Source organism: Glycine max, chromosome 6 (assembly GCF_000004515.6).
Source record: "Glycine max cultivar Williams 82 chromosome 6, Glycine_max_v4.0, whole genome shotgun sequence".
NCBI classification, from domain to species: domain Eukaryota; kingdom Viridiplantae; phylum Streptophyta; class Magnoliopsida; order Fabales; family Fabaceae; genus Glycine; species Glycine max.
The window spans coordinates 50,187,724-50,205,803 of NC_038242.2; the positions used below are offsets into that span (position 1 = coordinate 50,187,724).

The 18,080-nt window shown below is 29.6% G+C and overlaps 2 protein-coding genes across 3 annotated transcripts; one reads left to right on the forward strand and one right to left on the reverse strand.

The window, feature by feature from the left end:
- Positions 1-95: 95 nt before the first annotated feature.
- LOC102665353 (QWRF motif-containing protein 7) lies at positions 96-6,754 on the reverse strand. Of its 2 annotated transcripts, XM_041016777.1 has the most exons (5): positions 5,955-6,754; positions 5,353-5,589; positions 4,982-5,071; positions 3,591-3,701; positions 96-544 (listed from the first exon to the last, which is right to left on the reverse strand). In XM_041016777.1, exons 1-5 carry the CDS (start codon positions 6,621-6,623, stop codon positions 473-475), a joined length of 1,179 nt encoding a protein of 392 aa, XP_040872711.1. In that variant the 5' UTR covers positions 6,624-6,754; the 3' UTR covers positions 96-472. The 2 variants fall into 2 exon arrangements, with proteins under 2 accessions (XP_040872711.1, XP_040872710.1); XM_041016776.1 differs by lacking the exon at positions 96-544 and having other exon boundaries at positions 3,475-3,701.
- Positions 6,755-12,652: 5,898 nt separating this feature from the next.
- On the forward strand, positions 12,653-15,855 carry LOC100781577 (F-box protein At5g07670). Its single transcript, XM_003527509.5, has 2 exons — positions 12,653-14,072; positions 15,226-15,855. Exons 1-2 carry the CDS (start codon positions 12,940-12,942, stop codon positions 15,488-15,490), a joined length of 1,398 nt encoding a protein of 465 aa, XP_003527557.1. The 5' UTR covers positions 12,653-12,939; the 3' UTR covers positions 15,491-15,855.
- The last annotated feature ends 2,225 nt before the right edge of the window (positions 15,856-18,080 follow it).

Sequence of the window (18,080 nt, forward strand, 5' to 3'; positions counted from 1 at the left end):
AATGAGGATCATTTGTTGCCATGAACAAAACTAGAGCTAGCTAGTATGTGAACAAGGCACATCGAAGAAAAGGAAAACAATGGTCATCATGAGGCTTCTTCTTAAAAGAGCTGTTTATATATAGCATCAAATATTAGATTATCAAGCACTGGAAAAAAGAAAATTGAGTGACACTATCTGAACTATTTGGTTTTAGTAAAACCCTAAGAATAACAATTTGGTTCGGCAGAATTTTCCTGTGAATATAACATTAGCCTTTTTCCATCAGTTTCATCTTTTGAAAACGGAAGGGAACGTTTCAAATGTAATATTGTACGTCAACATCATAACTTCATGTAACAAGATTTCTATATGTGCATGCCCGTTTAATCAAAATTGTAGCACTATCGAACAAGCTGTTATCGTTAGAAAATATTGACCACCCTTGAATACGTGCAATGACATCTCATTTCAAATACATCATTGAGCAACACTACATGCAGATATAGTTGATGGTATTGGATCTTGTTTGGATAAGATGCACTCGAATGCTTTTCTCATTCTCCTGCAGTATGTGGAACCAACGAAAATTATTATTTAATCTTTTAACACAAAAGAGAGTAAATTAGACAAAAGAACTTAAAAAAAAACTAAATTTTCATAAATCAAACGCTATCTATATTATAGACCAGGAATACTTCCAACTAGAGCTGTCAAATGAGTCAACCGAGCTTGGCCCTACAGATCAAATATAAAAAATGAGCTGACTCAACCTAGCAATTTAAATCTTGCACTCCCATGAACAAGACTATAAAAATCGTAAGAATTTCATAAATTTAACTCATAAAATCGTAAAAGTCTATTTAAAAAAAATGCTTATGAATAATAAGTAAATATATTATAAATACATCATTTTGCGCAAACAAAATGACGATAAATTCATAGTTCATACTAAGCTTTAAACTTGTGAAAATTAGGTGACTCATGGGACTGGAGCTAGAGCCAAACTGCATCTAGGACAAAAACACGGCCAGGTAGGGGATTGAGTGCTAGATTTCATTCGAGACAGACAATAGTCATACTACATTTTGGACAAAAAAGACAAGATAACATTGAAAACCCATGATAATACCAAAAAGACAACAAAGCTGAAAATTGAACAAGAACCTATAAATTTAACAATGAACATACACCAACAGCATTGAACCCAGACCAATGAGGTCGAGTGTCATCTAACTAACCACAATGCCACATCAAGGTAAGCAAAAGAGTCAAACTACAAATTTAACAAAAATCTAAAAATTTAACAATGAAAGAAAACTTCACAATGTAAAAAATAGATTCACATTTTATTTGTAATTAAAAGATTCATATTGTATTCACAAAATCACAGTATTCTTCATTGACAAGATTCTAATTTTTAAGAGAAAAGAAAGAGGAAAAAGAAGAAAACATGTCACGGAGGATGAAAAGTGAAAACAGAACAGAGAAGAGAAAAGTATAGTGACTCTGACTCCCTTCAACATCGTCACGGCCACGCACTTCACCATCGACACGACCACCACACACTCGCACGGTCGCGAAAGAAACACGCATTCGGCCACTTGCACTTCCGCTTTGCACTGTTGCCACGACCACCACGCATGCATACCTTGCCTTCGTTTTAGCAATCACACTGACGGACAGTCGCGGGAGCCAGAATGGAGTAAGGGAACAGCCGAACGAGAAGCAAGGAGGAAGAAAGAAAAACGCAGGATTTACAAAAGCACTATGGCGCAGACACAAAGTGAGGAGGAAGAAAAAAAATGAAACGAACGAAATGACATCGTTTTAGTTTTTCCCAAACCTGCAAACTTGGCCAAACTTGCGAGTCTACGTTAACTCGCCCGAGTCTACGCAAACTCAACAGTGCCCATTCAGATTTCATTTCTTCTCACGTTTTAACTTGCAAAGGCTTTGTAGAATCATAAACTCGTACGATTCTATGATTTAAAACGCGATTTTGATAATCATGCTCATATGTATATCCTGTACTCCTATTTCTGTTTGAAAATACCAAACAATCCTTCCCCAACCCTAACACCTTCCTCTTTGTGCATACTACTCCCATGATGATAACTTCTTCTACCACAACTTCACCTTCTTCACGGAAGCCTCACAACCTCTTCCTCACGAGTCACGCTGCCATAGAACATCCTCCCCGACCTCCTTCCTTTGCGTGTCATCATTGAAGGTAACAATGCGATCTAGAACATGGTATTTTGTTTACTGGAATGTTTTTTATTTTCAACCATTATTCCGGAGGCACGATTCCATAAGTTATATAGTAGTCTTATAGAATGGTCATTCTCAAATATAGATTGACTTCCGGAATTGACTTTTTGGAATACATAAAATGTTTTTTTATTTATTTTAACCATTATTTTTTACTGTTATGAAACATGCATTTCGGTTTTATTTTTTTACTGTTACAAAATAAGCATTTTCTAAGCTATTTTTTACTGTTATGAAACACTTATTTCAAAAGTTATTATTTATTATTATGTAACACCTATTCTGAAAGATAAAAGTTATTTTTTAATTGTTATGGAATACCTATTCTGAAAATTATTTTTTACTATTATAAAAAATTTATTTTTGGAAGTTAATTTTTTACTATTATGGAATACTTATTTCAAAAGACGGAAGAACAAGAGGTGCGACATTGTGAGGAGGGTGTCAGGGGAAGGAAGTGGCACGAGACATGGAGGAGCTGTTGTTAGAGGCGGAAGATCCATCGCAGGAGCTTCCATCATAGTGGGAGTTGTCGTGGCGGATTGAATGATTTCTGAATGAGGGAAGTGTTAAGATTAGGGAAGGAAATGCTAATTCATTAAGGATAGTTTAGTATTTTCAAACTAAAATGGGAGTACAAGATACACATGAGAGTGCAAGATTCAAATACCATCAACCTAACTTAAATCTCTTACAAGGCCTCACCGAACCTGTTGGATCAGACCAAAATTATCATGTTTGTTTTTTATTAATCTATATAAATATATTAACTTTAAAAGAAAAAATAATAGCAATATCAAGACGAATATGGCTGGTGCTTTTCTGGCTGACATTTATCATGCTCGACTTAATGTGTTTTGGATTTAAGTTGGAAACACAGTTTATGCGATTCTATGCAAATCCAATGAATAAAAGTAAGCTGAAAGTAAAAAAAAAAAAAAAAAGATGATAATATTTCTACAAACGTACGTTTATCTCAAACATACATTTACAATCTTCTACTCAAACACACACTTATTCCGTTCCATTTGGTTTGTCAGGTCGAGTCAAATTGGCTCAATGCTTTATAGGCCACAAAATATACTAGTCCGGACAAGCATTTTTTACTATGTCCCACATTTTAACAGAAGATTTCATTGTTTTGTTTAGCTTAAAATAACTAATATAATAGTAATGGAAGCTAAAATGAGAACAAATAATTAATTCATCTAAGCCTTGTTTTTATTATATTTACTCTGAATTTTATGTTCTTAAATTTGTAATTGACAAAACGTTGAGAAAAAAGATAAATCAAGTTTTTTTGAGAGAGAAAGGAGGGTGTGCAGTGTAAGGCTCACCAATAAAGTAGAAATAACCGGAACAAGCCCCAGAAGTTTTTGTAAGTACTCTTCTTCCTGTTTTAATGTGGTGGTTAGTTCTGTAATTTGATAAAGAATCCTTTCAACCTTCTGAAATAAGTCAAATAACAGAAGTCCTATCATTAATTACTGCAATCACCTTACGTAATGCATAGTAATTACAATTTTATAAATTTTCCTATCATAAAAAAGCAGTAATTCCACACAGTAATTATATACTTTTATAATTTTTCTTTCCAATTTTTTAAAAAAAATTAGAAAAGCCTTTTATGAACGTAGTGTAATAAAATATTTGCAAAGTATTTTTATATAATAATTAAACTAAATTGTAATTTTGTCTCTTATAATTTTAAATTCATAATTTTGATTTTTTTTTATTTTTAAATTAAAATATTTAATTTTCTTATTTTTCATAATAAGACGTGACATACTGGTATTGGTACGAAGTTTATGTACGTTGTTAAAATAACGCTTATGTGAAAAAATGTTAAATGAAGTGAAAATTAAAAAATATCTTAATAAAAATTAAACTCACGACTAAGGCATTCAAAATTGAACCAAATTGAATGTAAAATCGAAAATTGACCCAAAAAACCACAAACCACGAAAAAATCGATGCTCATTGATTCAGACTAATTTGAAGTCAAAACTGCATGACAAACACCCCCACTCATGACCTTTATTTATAGACAAATTAATAAACCAGTAACACAATTATCTTGTTTAATAAATTACATTAACATTATTTATTATGTGTCATTAGTCAAGAGTTATTAATTTTTTTTAATTATCAAAATTAATTTAACTAATAATACATAGAAAAATAACGTTAATATAACTAACTAAAAAAATAGATGTTTTATTATCTTGTCTATGAATAATTTTATATAAATAATTAGAGTAAAACTAATCTGTATATTGAAATCAATTTAAAAAAATATGTAAATAATTTATATATTAATTTATGATATTTAATTATAAATTGGTAAAATAAAAATATTTAAACTATTCAAAATAAAAAAAATATAAATGATATAAAATAAAAATAAAAAGATTTATATATTAAATATTTTTAAATTTAAAAATGATAATTTTAAGAAGAAAAATAATAACTCTTAACTAACTATACATAAAAAAATATTTTGATTTAAAAATAAGAAAATCAAATTGTGTATTTAAAATTATAGGAGAATCATAATTGTAATTTAATCAAATAATTACATATATAATAGTTAATGCTCTAAAGTTAACTTTACTTATATTGATAGATATATAGATTACATCTATTTTTCTCTGTGAATTTATTTTGAGAAATAGGAGAATCAAAGCTAAAAATTAACCCGATTATATTGAAAGAAAATAAAAAGCACCTTTGTTTGGTATTTCGCCATTAATGGTTCGATGCTCTCCATTACTTTAGCGGCTGTATTTAGGGCTTCAAAGACGGATTCCGTGTCTACCTATAAAGAGAATCAAATCAAATAGGAAGGAAGTTTTAAGTTACCATAATTTTTTTTTTTGATAAAATTAATTTGTTAGAATGTTAATTTTATTAATAAAAAGATCGAAATCCACCGCCATATTACAATAAATTACCTTAATTACCTATAACATGTTTGATCAGTTTATGAATACATGCATGTCATATAGAGATTAATTAGAATCTTATAAACAAAATGTGTTTAGAGAGTACCTAACAATTTTTTCCAAGATGTAAAAATAATTAACGAGATGTATATACCTTAACAGTGTGAGTTAAAGGCAGTATGGTGGATAATGCTGACAACTTCCTTGTCAATCTGGCTACGGATTCTTGATTTCTTCTCTCTAATTGTGCCCATTCAGTAAGAAGATAGAGTTGTCCATCCAAAATTTGATAAAGCTTGACCAGTTGTTTGACCTTTCGCAATTCGATTCTTTTCTGTATTGTTATCTTTCTCAACATGAGGGCTCTAAGCCATACAGAAAACAATTTTATCTGAATTACGAAGTGAAAAAAAAAACAGAAAGAAAAGTTAGGTATCATGAACCTAGCAGCTAAGGCATCCTTTAAATTTTTTGTATAATATTAATCATAACATTATTATCCACTTATAATATTTAATTTATATTAATAGTCAATTTATTTTTTGTCAGAAAAATATAATACAGTCACAAAATAGTCCTAATTAACAAACAATTAAGTTACACATGTGAGCTTGTATAGAAAAAAAATAACAAAAAAAAATTGATTGGGGTTGCACAAAAACCCACCCTTTTTCAAGTTCATTTCCTGTATTGATTTCAGAAATTAGTTTTCGAAATGGATAAAATAATTTTAAGAAGTAATCCTCAAGGACATACCTCGGCTATATTCTTGACATTAGCCATGGCAACCTCAGCTCTAGCATTGATAAATCTCCATTGCAAAAGTGTATTATGCAAAATCCTAAACCGATGGTACTCTTCTTCTTGCACTGACGATACTTTTCTTTGCTTGAAGTACTTCAAGACTTTAGTAACACCACCACCAACACTACTATCATTATTACCGTTATCACTACCATTTGTTTTCGCCGGGGGTTGAGACCATATTGGAGAGCCAAGTGACCACCTTCCCGGCGAAAGCGCCCACGCCGAAGGCGACTTTGATGTGGACCTCTTTGAAGCTCCAACATTAATATTATCAGGGCTAACACCACGTTGCAAGAACTTGCCAAAGCCATCATCTCTACTCTTCTTCTCTTGAACCCTATTGTTCTTTGGCTTACTCGAAACCGATGTTGTTAAAGTGGGATTTAGGTTAATATTGTTTCTTTCATTGTTGGTTGTTCTTGTTCTTGATGTTGACTTTGAACGTTGGATACTGGTGATGGTGAATCTTTGACTAGAGCTTAACCTATGTGAACTTCTCTCTGGGGTGGTTATAGCGGCGGCGGGGCTGCTACCGCTTCGGCTACGGACAAGTCGCGGTGATGGCGGCAACTCCGTGAGGTTGTGGCGGCCGGATAGAGTGGAGGCAGTTTTGTCCATTGATGGTTTTGTGTATGGTTTTGGTGCTCTTAAGTTGGGATTATTCAATATATATGTATATGTAGAGAGAAGAGAGAGGTTAGAAGTTGAAAGCACGTTGAGTAATGAGTACCAAGAATGTTGAATACGTGTCCCCCACCCCATGCAAAAGTGTTTGCACGTATATATGTGCTAGAAATTCAAAGGGACCTTTCTTGTCTTGATATACTTTTGAAGTAAGGCAAGGAATCATTGATCAATAAACTATCACTAGTTTGTTTATTTAATAGAGTCAACTTGATGAAGAACAATTATTTTAAGAGTTTATTAATGGTTTAATATTTTAATTAAAGCAGTCATGTTTTTAAAATAAACTTTATGACATGAGGTGGGTGGATGCATAATAATATTACTTTCAGGTCGTTATTTCCATAATAAAACTTTAAAAAATAAGTCACAAAAACATCTATTATGTATAGTCAAATCACATTAGTCAAATATTTTTTTTTTAATTCAAATCTAAGGATTTTATAAAAAAAATTATGTTTACTTTTCATTTTAATTTTTAATTTAATATTTTATTGAAAGATCACTTTATCCTTAATTTTTTAATTGTGAATCTCGTAATCTTCGTGAGTCCCCTCACTCACTATTACGTTCCCACCACAGCCCTAATTTCCAAGATGCTAGCTAGCAATAGGGATGTAATTCACTAACACACAAATTAAAAGACTTTAAAGGGTACACACAAAGCATGGCGAACTATATGTCATGTTCTATGTCATGGCTAATTAATTAGCAATATTTCATAATATACCCTCTCTATATCAAAATAATTGATGTTTAAGTTTTTTTTATTCTGATCAAGAAAATAAGTATTTCAAGAGAATTAGTGTTTATTATGGGATAATTTTACTAAAATATCATTGTTCTTTCTCTTAATTTCAATAAATATATTATTAAGTCTTTCAAGACAATATTAATTATTACATTGCAAAATTGAAATAGATATTTAAAAATCTCATTAAAAATGAGAAGATTAGTCAATTTGATTTTTTTAAAAGTTAAAACTACAGTTATTTTGGGATAGATGGAGTATGTTTATTATAATATATAGATAATAATTATATTATATGTATCATATCATATGCTAAATACATTAATGAATAAAAAATATTAAATATATTTTTTTATATAACAAATAGATTATTTGTGAATTTCTTTTGTATAAAGACCTTATTATTTCTTTAATTACAATTTATGTCTTGGTAATGGACTTGAATTTTAAGAATGAAATTGTGGAATTAGCATAAGTTGTGTTGTGAATTTTTTGAGATTTTTTAAGGTATTGTTTGATTATTATTTTTATGATATTTTTTAAAGTATAAAAATTTACAGGTTATTAATTATTTATAATTTTTTTAATATACACATAGTCATATGAGTCAACTATTGATTTATCGGGTCTATTTCCTAACTTAATGACTCAGTATTTTGACCGATTCAATGACTCGTATGAGTTTGATCAACAATAATTTTATATTATCTTATTAGGTGTAATCTTAGGAATTATAATTCAATATTAGTAATAAACCTTAAGAATTGATTTTATTTGACAAACATGATAAGCCTTTCTTGATGTCTCTTGTGGATATCATAAACTTAGGAACATTTATGCCAAACAATTTACATCTACGTATTGTCATGTAGTAGTGACAAGTACAATGTAGTGATCCCAAATCCGATAACTTCCAATACTACTCAATGCCTAACATCAATAGGGAACCCTTTTTTTTAAAAAAAAAAAAAAAAAAGACAATAGGAGACACCTAATGATGATAAAAAAAATCAAAATAATTAAAAAAATCTAGTGTAAGTTACTAATGAATAAACAAAACCTAAAAACTCTCAAATCAAAATGGTTTGTAAAACACTACAAGAAAAAACATAATTAGGGACTAATTTTAGTGACTAAACAACATCAATGAATCACTAACAATGACTGACTTTGGAACCATTTAGAATTTGGTTAATAGGTAATGATTTAGTGACGACTAATACACGTGGTCTCAAAATAATCAACCACTAACTGTATTGTTAAGTATCAATTTATCCGCTCAATTTTTTTTACTAGTGAACATGTTTGCAATCAAATGTCATTGTCACTTACTAAAACATTGTCTATGACTTTTTTGCCTTTAGCAACCTAAAACGTTGGCATTCTTTAAACTGGTATGGATCTATGCCATTTAACAACCAAATTTTAGTTGGTCACTAAACTGCATTGTTGAACTATGTCATCTAGCGACTAATCATAGATATATAATTGTGAAACTATGTCGATTGGAGTGTATGTCATAGCTTTATAGTAATCGAATTGAAAACAAATTTACAGCTTTAGTAAATAACAACCAATTGAATTTGGTTGATAAACTCTAGATCTCATACGTAACCCAGACCTCTCTTCCATTTCCATAGATCCTCACTCCCACTTCATTAATTATGTCTATCTTTGACAATTCATTTTAGTTAGTTTCTAATTTCTTTTAATAGCTGAAAAATTCTTTGATTGTTCATGGAATAAATTTTTTTAATAGTTATTATTATTATTTTTTGAAACACTATTTGAAGTAGCATTTTTTAAAACACTAACTTTTAGCTTATAGTTTTTTTTTATATTTTCTTTCACTTATCCTTGATATATTTATTCATTTTTCTTGTTATCTTTTTTAAATAAATCATGGTTTTATTATTTTCTACCAAATTATATTTTTTAGCTACTCCAACTTTCAACTAACTTTTTAGTTAGTTTTGTCGAACATAGTCTATGAAAGCTAGTGAAAACTGAAAAACTAACTTTTAAATTAGAAATGTTCAATAAAACTAGCTGTTAAAATAATTGAAAAATATAAAATGACAAAAATAGACATATTTAAAGTAACTTTTTGGGTTTGTGTAGATTTGTTAGTACCATCGGCCTCACTTGGTACTTGAGTGCTACTATGATCTTGGTCATGTGCTTGAGTACTACTAAACTCATGCATGAAATTAAGCAAAAAAATATGCTCTTCGTTTAACAAATTTTTCACTTGAGAAACATATCGATTATATTTCCTAAAAACAATACCTTCATCTCTCTCATGATGAGTGTTTTCCCCGTCAATTTCTTTATCTCCTTCCTCACCATCCACAACTTCATCAACATTAGGATCCATAAAGGGTGTAACAACATTTTTACCAGTTGCATAACTGTCTTCAAATAATTAACTCCATAATTCATCAAGTGAAGGATCAATTGATCTTTTATGAAATCTTTTAACCTCTTGTTTCTCCTAAAAAATAGATAATTAATCATTAAACTAAATCTTATAATGAATTGTTTCTATTACAAATTAACTATAACAATATATGTAATAAACTAACCATTGTCACTCATCTTTGCTCTTTAAAATTTTGTTTCTCTCTATTGCATAGTACCTCTACTTTTGTCTTTCTATTGATGTATATTTTTTCCTATTAATAATAAATATAAGTATTAAAATATACATTTGTATTTGTTAGTAACCAATGAATTTTTAATATATCTTGATCTTACAAATTTAGGGGAAAAAACTTTTAAAAATATAAATTTTGATTTTTTTTCTATATTTATCATTGATGTATAAGTAATTACAAACTTCTAGTTGGGTTGTGTTTTTCCATTTAATAATTAGGATTTGATATTGTTAATTTTATTGTATTATTTGGTTCTTTTTTTTTTCTTTGAATATTCGGTCTGATATATATATATATATATATATATAATTCGATGTATTTAACTTCTACTTTTTTATTCGTATAGTTATGTTAAAGATATATAATAAATAAATAAATAAAAATATTAAAACTTGTCAAAAAAGATATCAAAAGTAAAAATATTCAAATAACATAAAATAATAATAATTTATACTACGTCGATGCATTTTTTTCATATTCATATGAAAACTATAAGTATTAATATATATATATATATATATATATATATATATATATATATATATATATATATATATATATATATATTATTTTTTTTAATAACTAACGATTTTTTAATATCTGTTGATTTTACAAAATTTCTAAGAAAATGAATTTTGAAAAGTAGAATATTAAAAATTTAAAAGTATAAAAGTTTGACTTTTTTGTATAATTTTCTAATTTATTAAATATTGAGACATTTTTATTTCCATTTTTTTGAAAAATTAAGAATTAAAAAAATGAAATTTAAGAAACTGAAAATTCAAAAAATATTAATATTAATATAGATAAAAAATATTACCTTATACTATATATAGATTAAATTATATTAATTTTTTGACAAATTGTTATTTGTTATTTTTTTTATAACTATTTTCATTTTTCAACATCAAATATTTGTAGAAGAATATGTTAAATGATTTGTAACCATAAAAAATAAGCTGAAAAGTATTTGTAGATTTTTGTACTTGAAGTATAAAAAATTTATTAATTTATTTCCTTTATACTTTATATTATTTTTTCACTATTTAAATTGATAATAATATTTATTTAGTATTTTAATTGTTTCCATCTATCATTAAATATTTTTCAAATTTATTTATAATTAATTAATACTAATAAATTATTATAAAACAAAACTTACATCTCGAAATGGAATTCTTTTTATAATAGATTATAGATTGATTTATATTCTCTCCTATAAATTTATATAGCCGAGTATTATTCTTATAATTTCAAAAGTTTCTAATATAAATTGTAATATTTTTTTTTCTAGGTTAGAAATTATGGGTGTCAATCAACTCCTCGACAGAGACTAATCCCGTATACAATGTGTTTTTATCGTTGACCCAAGAAAGAAAATTTTACACTAAATGAAAATCGAATACAGATTCTCTTGTTAAATAAATCATTCTCACTTATGTGAATTTAACGAAATTTTACATCACTACATCAATCTTTTAGGTTAGATTGTAACATTTTAATTTGTATATGTTAAGTTTTTCCTTAAGGATGATATTGACATATATACAATTTACAAACTTTGAATTAGATTAAATTTTAAAAATACCAAATATAGTCAAATCCTTTTTTATTCACTTTTTATGATCTCATGAAGCCAAGTAATAGAAAAAATGTATTTAATTCTATTAATTGATATTTTTAAAATTATGAATTTGGATTCTTTAGTGTCCCCAATTGGAAAAAATTTAATGGAAGAGTAAGAGAGTGTAATTAATTAAAAGTTAATTAAAATTCATAATAAGCATAACTTAAAAATAAATTTATTAATTCCCATATATTTAACACACAAAAGGATATATATATATATATATATATATATATATATATATATATATATATATATATATATATTCAAATTAAGGAATGATGATAATGAGTTTGTTTGTTTAAACTTGTCTTTATAAAAAATATTTTTAATAAAATAAATTATTTTTTTACTTTTTATTGTGTTTGTTTATTTATTTTTTTAAAAAGTAGATAATTATTTTTGTTTTTTTAAAATACCTTTATAAAGAGCACTTTTTATATAAAAAAAAAATATAAACAAACTGATCCAATGTTAGTGGTGGAGACTTTTGTTTGTCACTTATACCTTCATACATCAATATACTTTTTACCTTTAACAAAAAAAAAAAAAACTAGGTTGAATTGAATTTCATTATTTTGAGGAAAATAAGTAAAACTAATATAATTAAAGCATTGAAAGAGTCAATTAAATTAGTAACCTTATATAAATATTTTTTATAAAGAAAAATAGAAGGATCAAATTGGTTATTTTCTCTGAGAAAATAGTTATCTCGAAATTTCTCAACAACTTTTTTCATTAACTTGTAAACTACTTTAGATAATCAGCTATAGTAAACTAGTTTGAAAAAAAAAAACATTATCACACGATAATCTCATCCACATTAATTATTAATACATGATATAAAAGTATACATTACACGTAGAAAAAAATAGTTGTGCATCCACAAGTAAAATTACTTTTATTTCAACCAAACAAAATAAAAAAGAAAGATTGAAAAGGAAAAAAAATAAAAAAGGCTAAAATTTGTCTCTAGTGCTTTGAATCCCCAAATGGGTCCACATACCACACCACAGCATTCAATGAAAACCATGAACAAGAAAACAAAAAGCAAAAAAATAATAAAATTTGAGTTGTTAGATATCTCCACAAAGCATGCCGAACAAACAACAACACCAACACCTCTCTGCTCAACTCAAGTTGTTCACTACCGATTCCTAATGCCAAGCTTCTTAACACCTTCACAACATTCACATCACAAAAACACTCAAAACGATGTCGTTTCACCCCAACCCTAACCTCAACACCGCCGCGACCACGGAGCCCCTCAACCATATGGTCCTCGCCATGCACCTCTCCGACCCCAAATCCAAAACCCTAACCCTAATCCCCAATTCAACCCTAATCATACTGGACCGAACCCTTCTTCTCTCCGACGAGCTTCTCCTCCGAATCCTCTCCAAGCTCCCCGATTCTTCGCAGCAGCGAAACTCCAATTCCTTAGTCTGCAAACGCTGGCTGAACCTCCAGGGTCGCCTCGTCCGAACCTTACGCGTCCTCGATTGGAGCTTCGTCCTCTCGGGTCGGTTAATTAACCGTTTCCCGAACCTCAACCACGTGGACCTTGTTCCAGGCTCGTTTACTTCTTCTTCTGTCAACACGACAACTACCATTGTGGTGAGCCACAGGCTCCTTTCGATGCACGTGGATTCCGCGTGGCGAATCGGCGTAGAAAAAAACCTGTTACCGGTTGAAACAGTTGACGCCGGGCTCAAATCCCTTGCTAGTGGATGCCCTAATTTACGCAAGCTCGAGGTGGCAGGTTGCAGCGAGGTTGGGATTTCAACGATTGGCGCCGAGTGTGCTACCTTGCAGGAGCTGGAGCTGCAGAGGTGTGACGACGCCGTTTTGGGAGGTGTTGCAGGGTGTGAGAATTTGCAGATTTTGAAGATAGTTGGGTGTGTGAAGGGGTTTTATGAGTCCGTGGTTTCGGACATTGGGCTAACGATTTTGGCGCAGGGGTGTAAGAGATTGGTGAGATTGGAGCTTGTTGGTTGCGAGGGGAGTTTTGACGGTGTGAAGGCGATCGGGCAGTGCTGTGTGATGCTGGAGGAGTTGGTCATTGTGGACCACAGAATGGACGATGGGTGGCTCGCCGGGGTTTCGTATTGCGAGAATTTGAAGACTCTGAGGGTTCAATCGTGCAAGGTGATCGACGGGAGCCCCGGGTTGGAGGAGCATTTGGGGTGCTGTGAGGCGCTCGAGAGAGTGCATTTGCACAAGTGCCAGGTGAGGGATAGGAACGCCGTGGGGGCGTTGTTTTCGGTGTGTAGGAATGCCAGGGAGATTGTTCTTCAGGACTGTTGGGGGCTGGATGATGCCACCCTGAGTTTGGCAGTTGTTTGCAGGTAATGTAATGTGATCTAGGGATTTTTTTTTTTTTTACTTGGATGCAATTGTTTAGGTATAATATTAAAATTGGAGTTTTATTTGGGTAATTAGTGTAACAAAGGTTTTGCATTAAATGCTAACGGCCTAACATATGAACTGAAGTGTGAAATTATGATTCTGATTGGAGAACAACACCAAGAGCACTTGAAAACTGAATATAAGTTTTGTCCTTTTTTGTTTCTAGTTGATTTTTCACATTGAATATGAATTTGTAAATGTCCAATTGAAATTGGTCCATGATGAAATTTGGGTATGCCTCTTTTGAATTAAAAGAAAACCTCTTGAGATAGGATTTAGTTAGAATGCATGGAGCAATGTACAGATTTTTAGTTCTGCAAATGGATTGTCATTTATTGGAAGATTGTTGTTAGTATTTGCAATAATTACTTTAAAATCCAGATTTATGGTGATTTCTAATGGGTTGAGAGTGTAAAATCCTTGTATTGACACTTGAGACAGTGTATTAAAATTGAACTAAAAAAATATCCATGTTTGTTTAAATTTTGGATTGCCATGTATTTTAAAAGTGTTGTTTTTGTAATAATTACTTTAAAAGTTGAGAGAGTGTAAGGCAAAATTAAACTCATGAAGATATACCCATGTTTTTGAATTTTTTATTTATAATATTTTTGGTTAACTGGACCTGTTTTAAATTAAGGATAGATGTACCTTTATTCTCTTACATTAATCATTTTTTTCACTTCAATATTGTCAAATTCGTGAAATTTTGGTGTGTGGGTGTAAAATTATTTCCTAGTATTCTATGCATTGGTAATCTGGTTTGCAGGTGTAGGAGAAATCTTAAAGTTTATGAAGTTGAAAATAAGTAATTATAACTTTTGGGGTCAGTGTGGTGGTCCAGGTGTTTGTAAGGGTTTATTTTGAATTTTTCCATATTTGTAATCTTCAGTTGGGGATCACTTTATATTAAAATGTATGGTTTCTACTTTCTTGCAGCATTTAAGAACATACTTTTGATATCTTCATTATTTATCATGTTTAAAAGTAGTTATGTTATGGGTATCCTTAGTTGATAAGTTATATGGATGTGTCCCTAAATATTGGGGTTATTTGCAAGTTGCATAACAGTTGTTGTTGGTCTATTTTCAGGCGGGTAAAATTGTTTTACGTAGAAGGATGCTCATTGCTTACAACAGAAGGTTTGGAGTCCGTAATTGAGCACTGGAAGGAGCTAGAGTGCCTTAGAGTAGACTCATGTAAAAACATAAAAGATAGTGATATCTCTCCTGAACTTGCAACCTTATTTTCCACTCTCAAAGAGTTGAAATGGAGGCCAGACACAAAATATCTTTTCGAATCTGATGTGGGTGTAAGCATGGGAAAGAAAGGTGGTAAATTTTTCAAGAGAACATGACATGATGATGCAAACTGTATTCATTATGTAGTCAGAAAATCTAGGGCCATGGTATTAGGAACAGATATAATTCTTACTCACTGATTATAGTGGAAATTTGTACCAATATGTAATCACGTAGTTAGTTTAGATGGTTAATAACTAGATATTGACAGGGGGAGATTATTACTTTTTACCCTTCACCTAGTGATGTAATTATGTATAAGCCCCAACCCATGTTGAAATTGGGTAACTTTGTTCCCCTGCAGCTTTTACTGTTCTTTTGTTTCTGCAATTAGAATAAGGAACCAAACTAGAAATGTAATTGTATGTAAGCAGAACACATAGTTGACTCCAAGCAGAGAATTGGATGCCTTTGTTTCGCAGATTTTATTTATTTGCAATTGTTGAAGTTTGGAAGTAACAATGCAACCCTTGTCTCTGGGACTGATGCCATAAAGTTAGCATGGTCGGGTTGTTTAAATGTCACAAGCAATAGAATTTGGATACTATGTAAAACATCATTGTCATTTAAGAGTGGAAATGAAGGTAATGTGATAATCGTTTGAATAATAGAAATGTCGACAAATTTATCTTTAAGACTTAAGTTTTGACACAATTGAGTATTACTTTGTATCTGAAAAGAATTAATTTTCTTAAAAAAATTAGAGAAACATTTGTTAAGAAAATAAGTTAATTGAGAGTGTAAAATAATTTTATATTGTTATTTAATTATAAATTATTGTGTATAATAAGTTTGTTGATTTTTATAATAATTATTTAAAAAGTTATAATAGTAATAATTTTTGTTTGGTTAATAATATAAAATCTTTTTATACTAAGAGTGCATAATTAATAAATTCTTATATATTATCAAAGGTAGTAGTTTGAAGTAACAATTTTTTTTATTACATAGTTTGAAGTAACAATGCAGCCGTTGTCTGTGGTCCTATGGCATATTTGGATGTCGAAAAGTTTGCAAGGGATTATTGTTTTAATGTCAAGAGTAATTATTAACCAAAAAGAAAATGTCATGAATAATTGAAATTGGATGTCTATGTAAAACTCCATCGTCATTTAAAAGAGTAAATGGGTGCAATGATTATGCTTGTCTTATATATGTACTTCAATAAGTATAACCACATCACAAAAACATGAACTACAAAATAGGAACTATTTTTTTAAACTATTTATTATCATTAAAAATAAATTATCAAGATAATCGTTTAAAGTTATTTCCGTACCGCATTAATTCTTTTAAATGTCAACAATTGTGTAAAATTTTATTTCTGATTGAAGAAGATAAATCAGAACTTTGAGAAGTGAGAACTTTGTGTTTTTTTTCTTCCTATAATGGTGAGAACTTTACTTTCTAAACTAGGATTTCTAACTTATAGTATAGGAATAGATTATATTGGATCGTTTTTTTTTTTTTTTTTTTTTATCAACATCCTAAATTTAAATATGAAAGTCTTACAAGGTGGTAAGTTATGTTAGTGTTTAATCTATAACTTTTCCAGATAAACTATGTCACGGATAGTTTTCATCAACATCTTTAATTTGAATCTAAAAGTCTTATAAAATGATAAATTCTGGTAGTGACTAATCTAACTTTACCAGATAAACTATTTTACGGTTGTTAACTTCTTTTATCTTCTTTAAAAAAAAAGTTCTTTTCATCTTATCCCATAGTTTTTCTTTTTTTGACAAAATCTTATCCCATAGCCAACAACCTAATTTTATAACAAAAAAAACATTATTAAATTAAATCAATCTTACATTAACTTTCAATTTTAAAATTATACAACAAGTTTAAACGCAAACAAATTTTTAAATAACATCTATATTCTCCTTCATCTTCATAACCGTATATCACTTACAATTTTTTTTCTTTTACTTTTATCTCTAAATTAAATAAATTATCAATAGTGATATGATTACTTTATATCTGAATCTTAATTTTTCATAATTTCGAATCTTTAAATTTAAAATATACCTGCACAAAAAAAAAAAAAAAGGTTTGGGTCTGAGTGAGTCTGACAAAACCGTGAATCCACCCACGCCTTTGCCGCAAAATTTCCCATCAAAGAATTTTAACGGTCCCAAATCACGTAAACAAACCCTTCCACGTCACACACCCGGCCCCACACTCCTCACTTTCTCGGCGCGTGTCTCACACGTGCGTCCCCAAAACACCCTAATAACACATCAAGTTCACAGTGTCATCCATCACTGCCAAACCCAAAACCTAGAACACTCTTCATCCCTCTCAAACACCAACAACACTCATATAAATATTCTTTACCATTTAATTTTTTTTTTTTGTCCTGCATTGGATATATGATATTCTCCGTCCAATTAGGTCATACACTAATTATACGAATTTGGCTTCTATGCTGTTTCTGTATTCCATTAAAATCATATAATTTTCATGATTTTTAGACTTAAATATCACCATTAAATATTAACATAATTGTTATGCATTATTATTTTAAGTACTCCAATAAAATTATATAATTTTTATGATTTTTAGAATTAAATATCACCACTAAATATTAACACAATTGTTATGTATTATTATTTTAATAGAACAACATAAAACAGGAAAGAC

What these genes read in the sequence shown, in the direction of transcription:
- LOC102665353 (XM_041016776.1), bottom strand. Translation starts at nt 6,623, where the DNA reads ATGGACAAAACTGCCTCCACTCTATCCGGCCGCCACAACCTCACGGAG. An exon ending in ATGTCAAGAATATAGCCGAG is followed by an intron (nt 5,590 to 5,954) that starts GTATGTCCTTGA and finishes TTCGTAATTCAG; the next exon opens with ATAAAATTGTTTTCTGTATG. An exon ending in CTTTAACTCACACTGTTAAG is followed by an intron (nt 5,072 to 5,352) that starts GTATATACATCT and finishes TTCTCTTTATAG; the next exon opens with GTAGACACGGAATCCGTCTT.
- LOC100781577 (XM_003527509.5), top strand. Translation starts at nt 12,940, where the DNA reads ATGTCGTTTCACCCCAACCCTAACCTCAACACCGCCGCGACCACGGAG. An exon ending in AGTTTGGCAGTTGTTTGCAG is followed by an intron (nt 14,073 to 15,225) that starts GTAATGTAATGT and finishes GTCTATTTTCAG; the next exon opens with GCGGGTAAAATTGTTTTACG.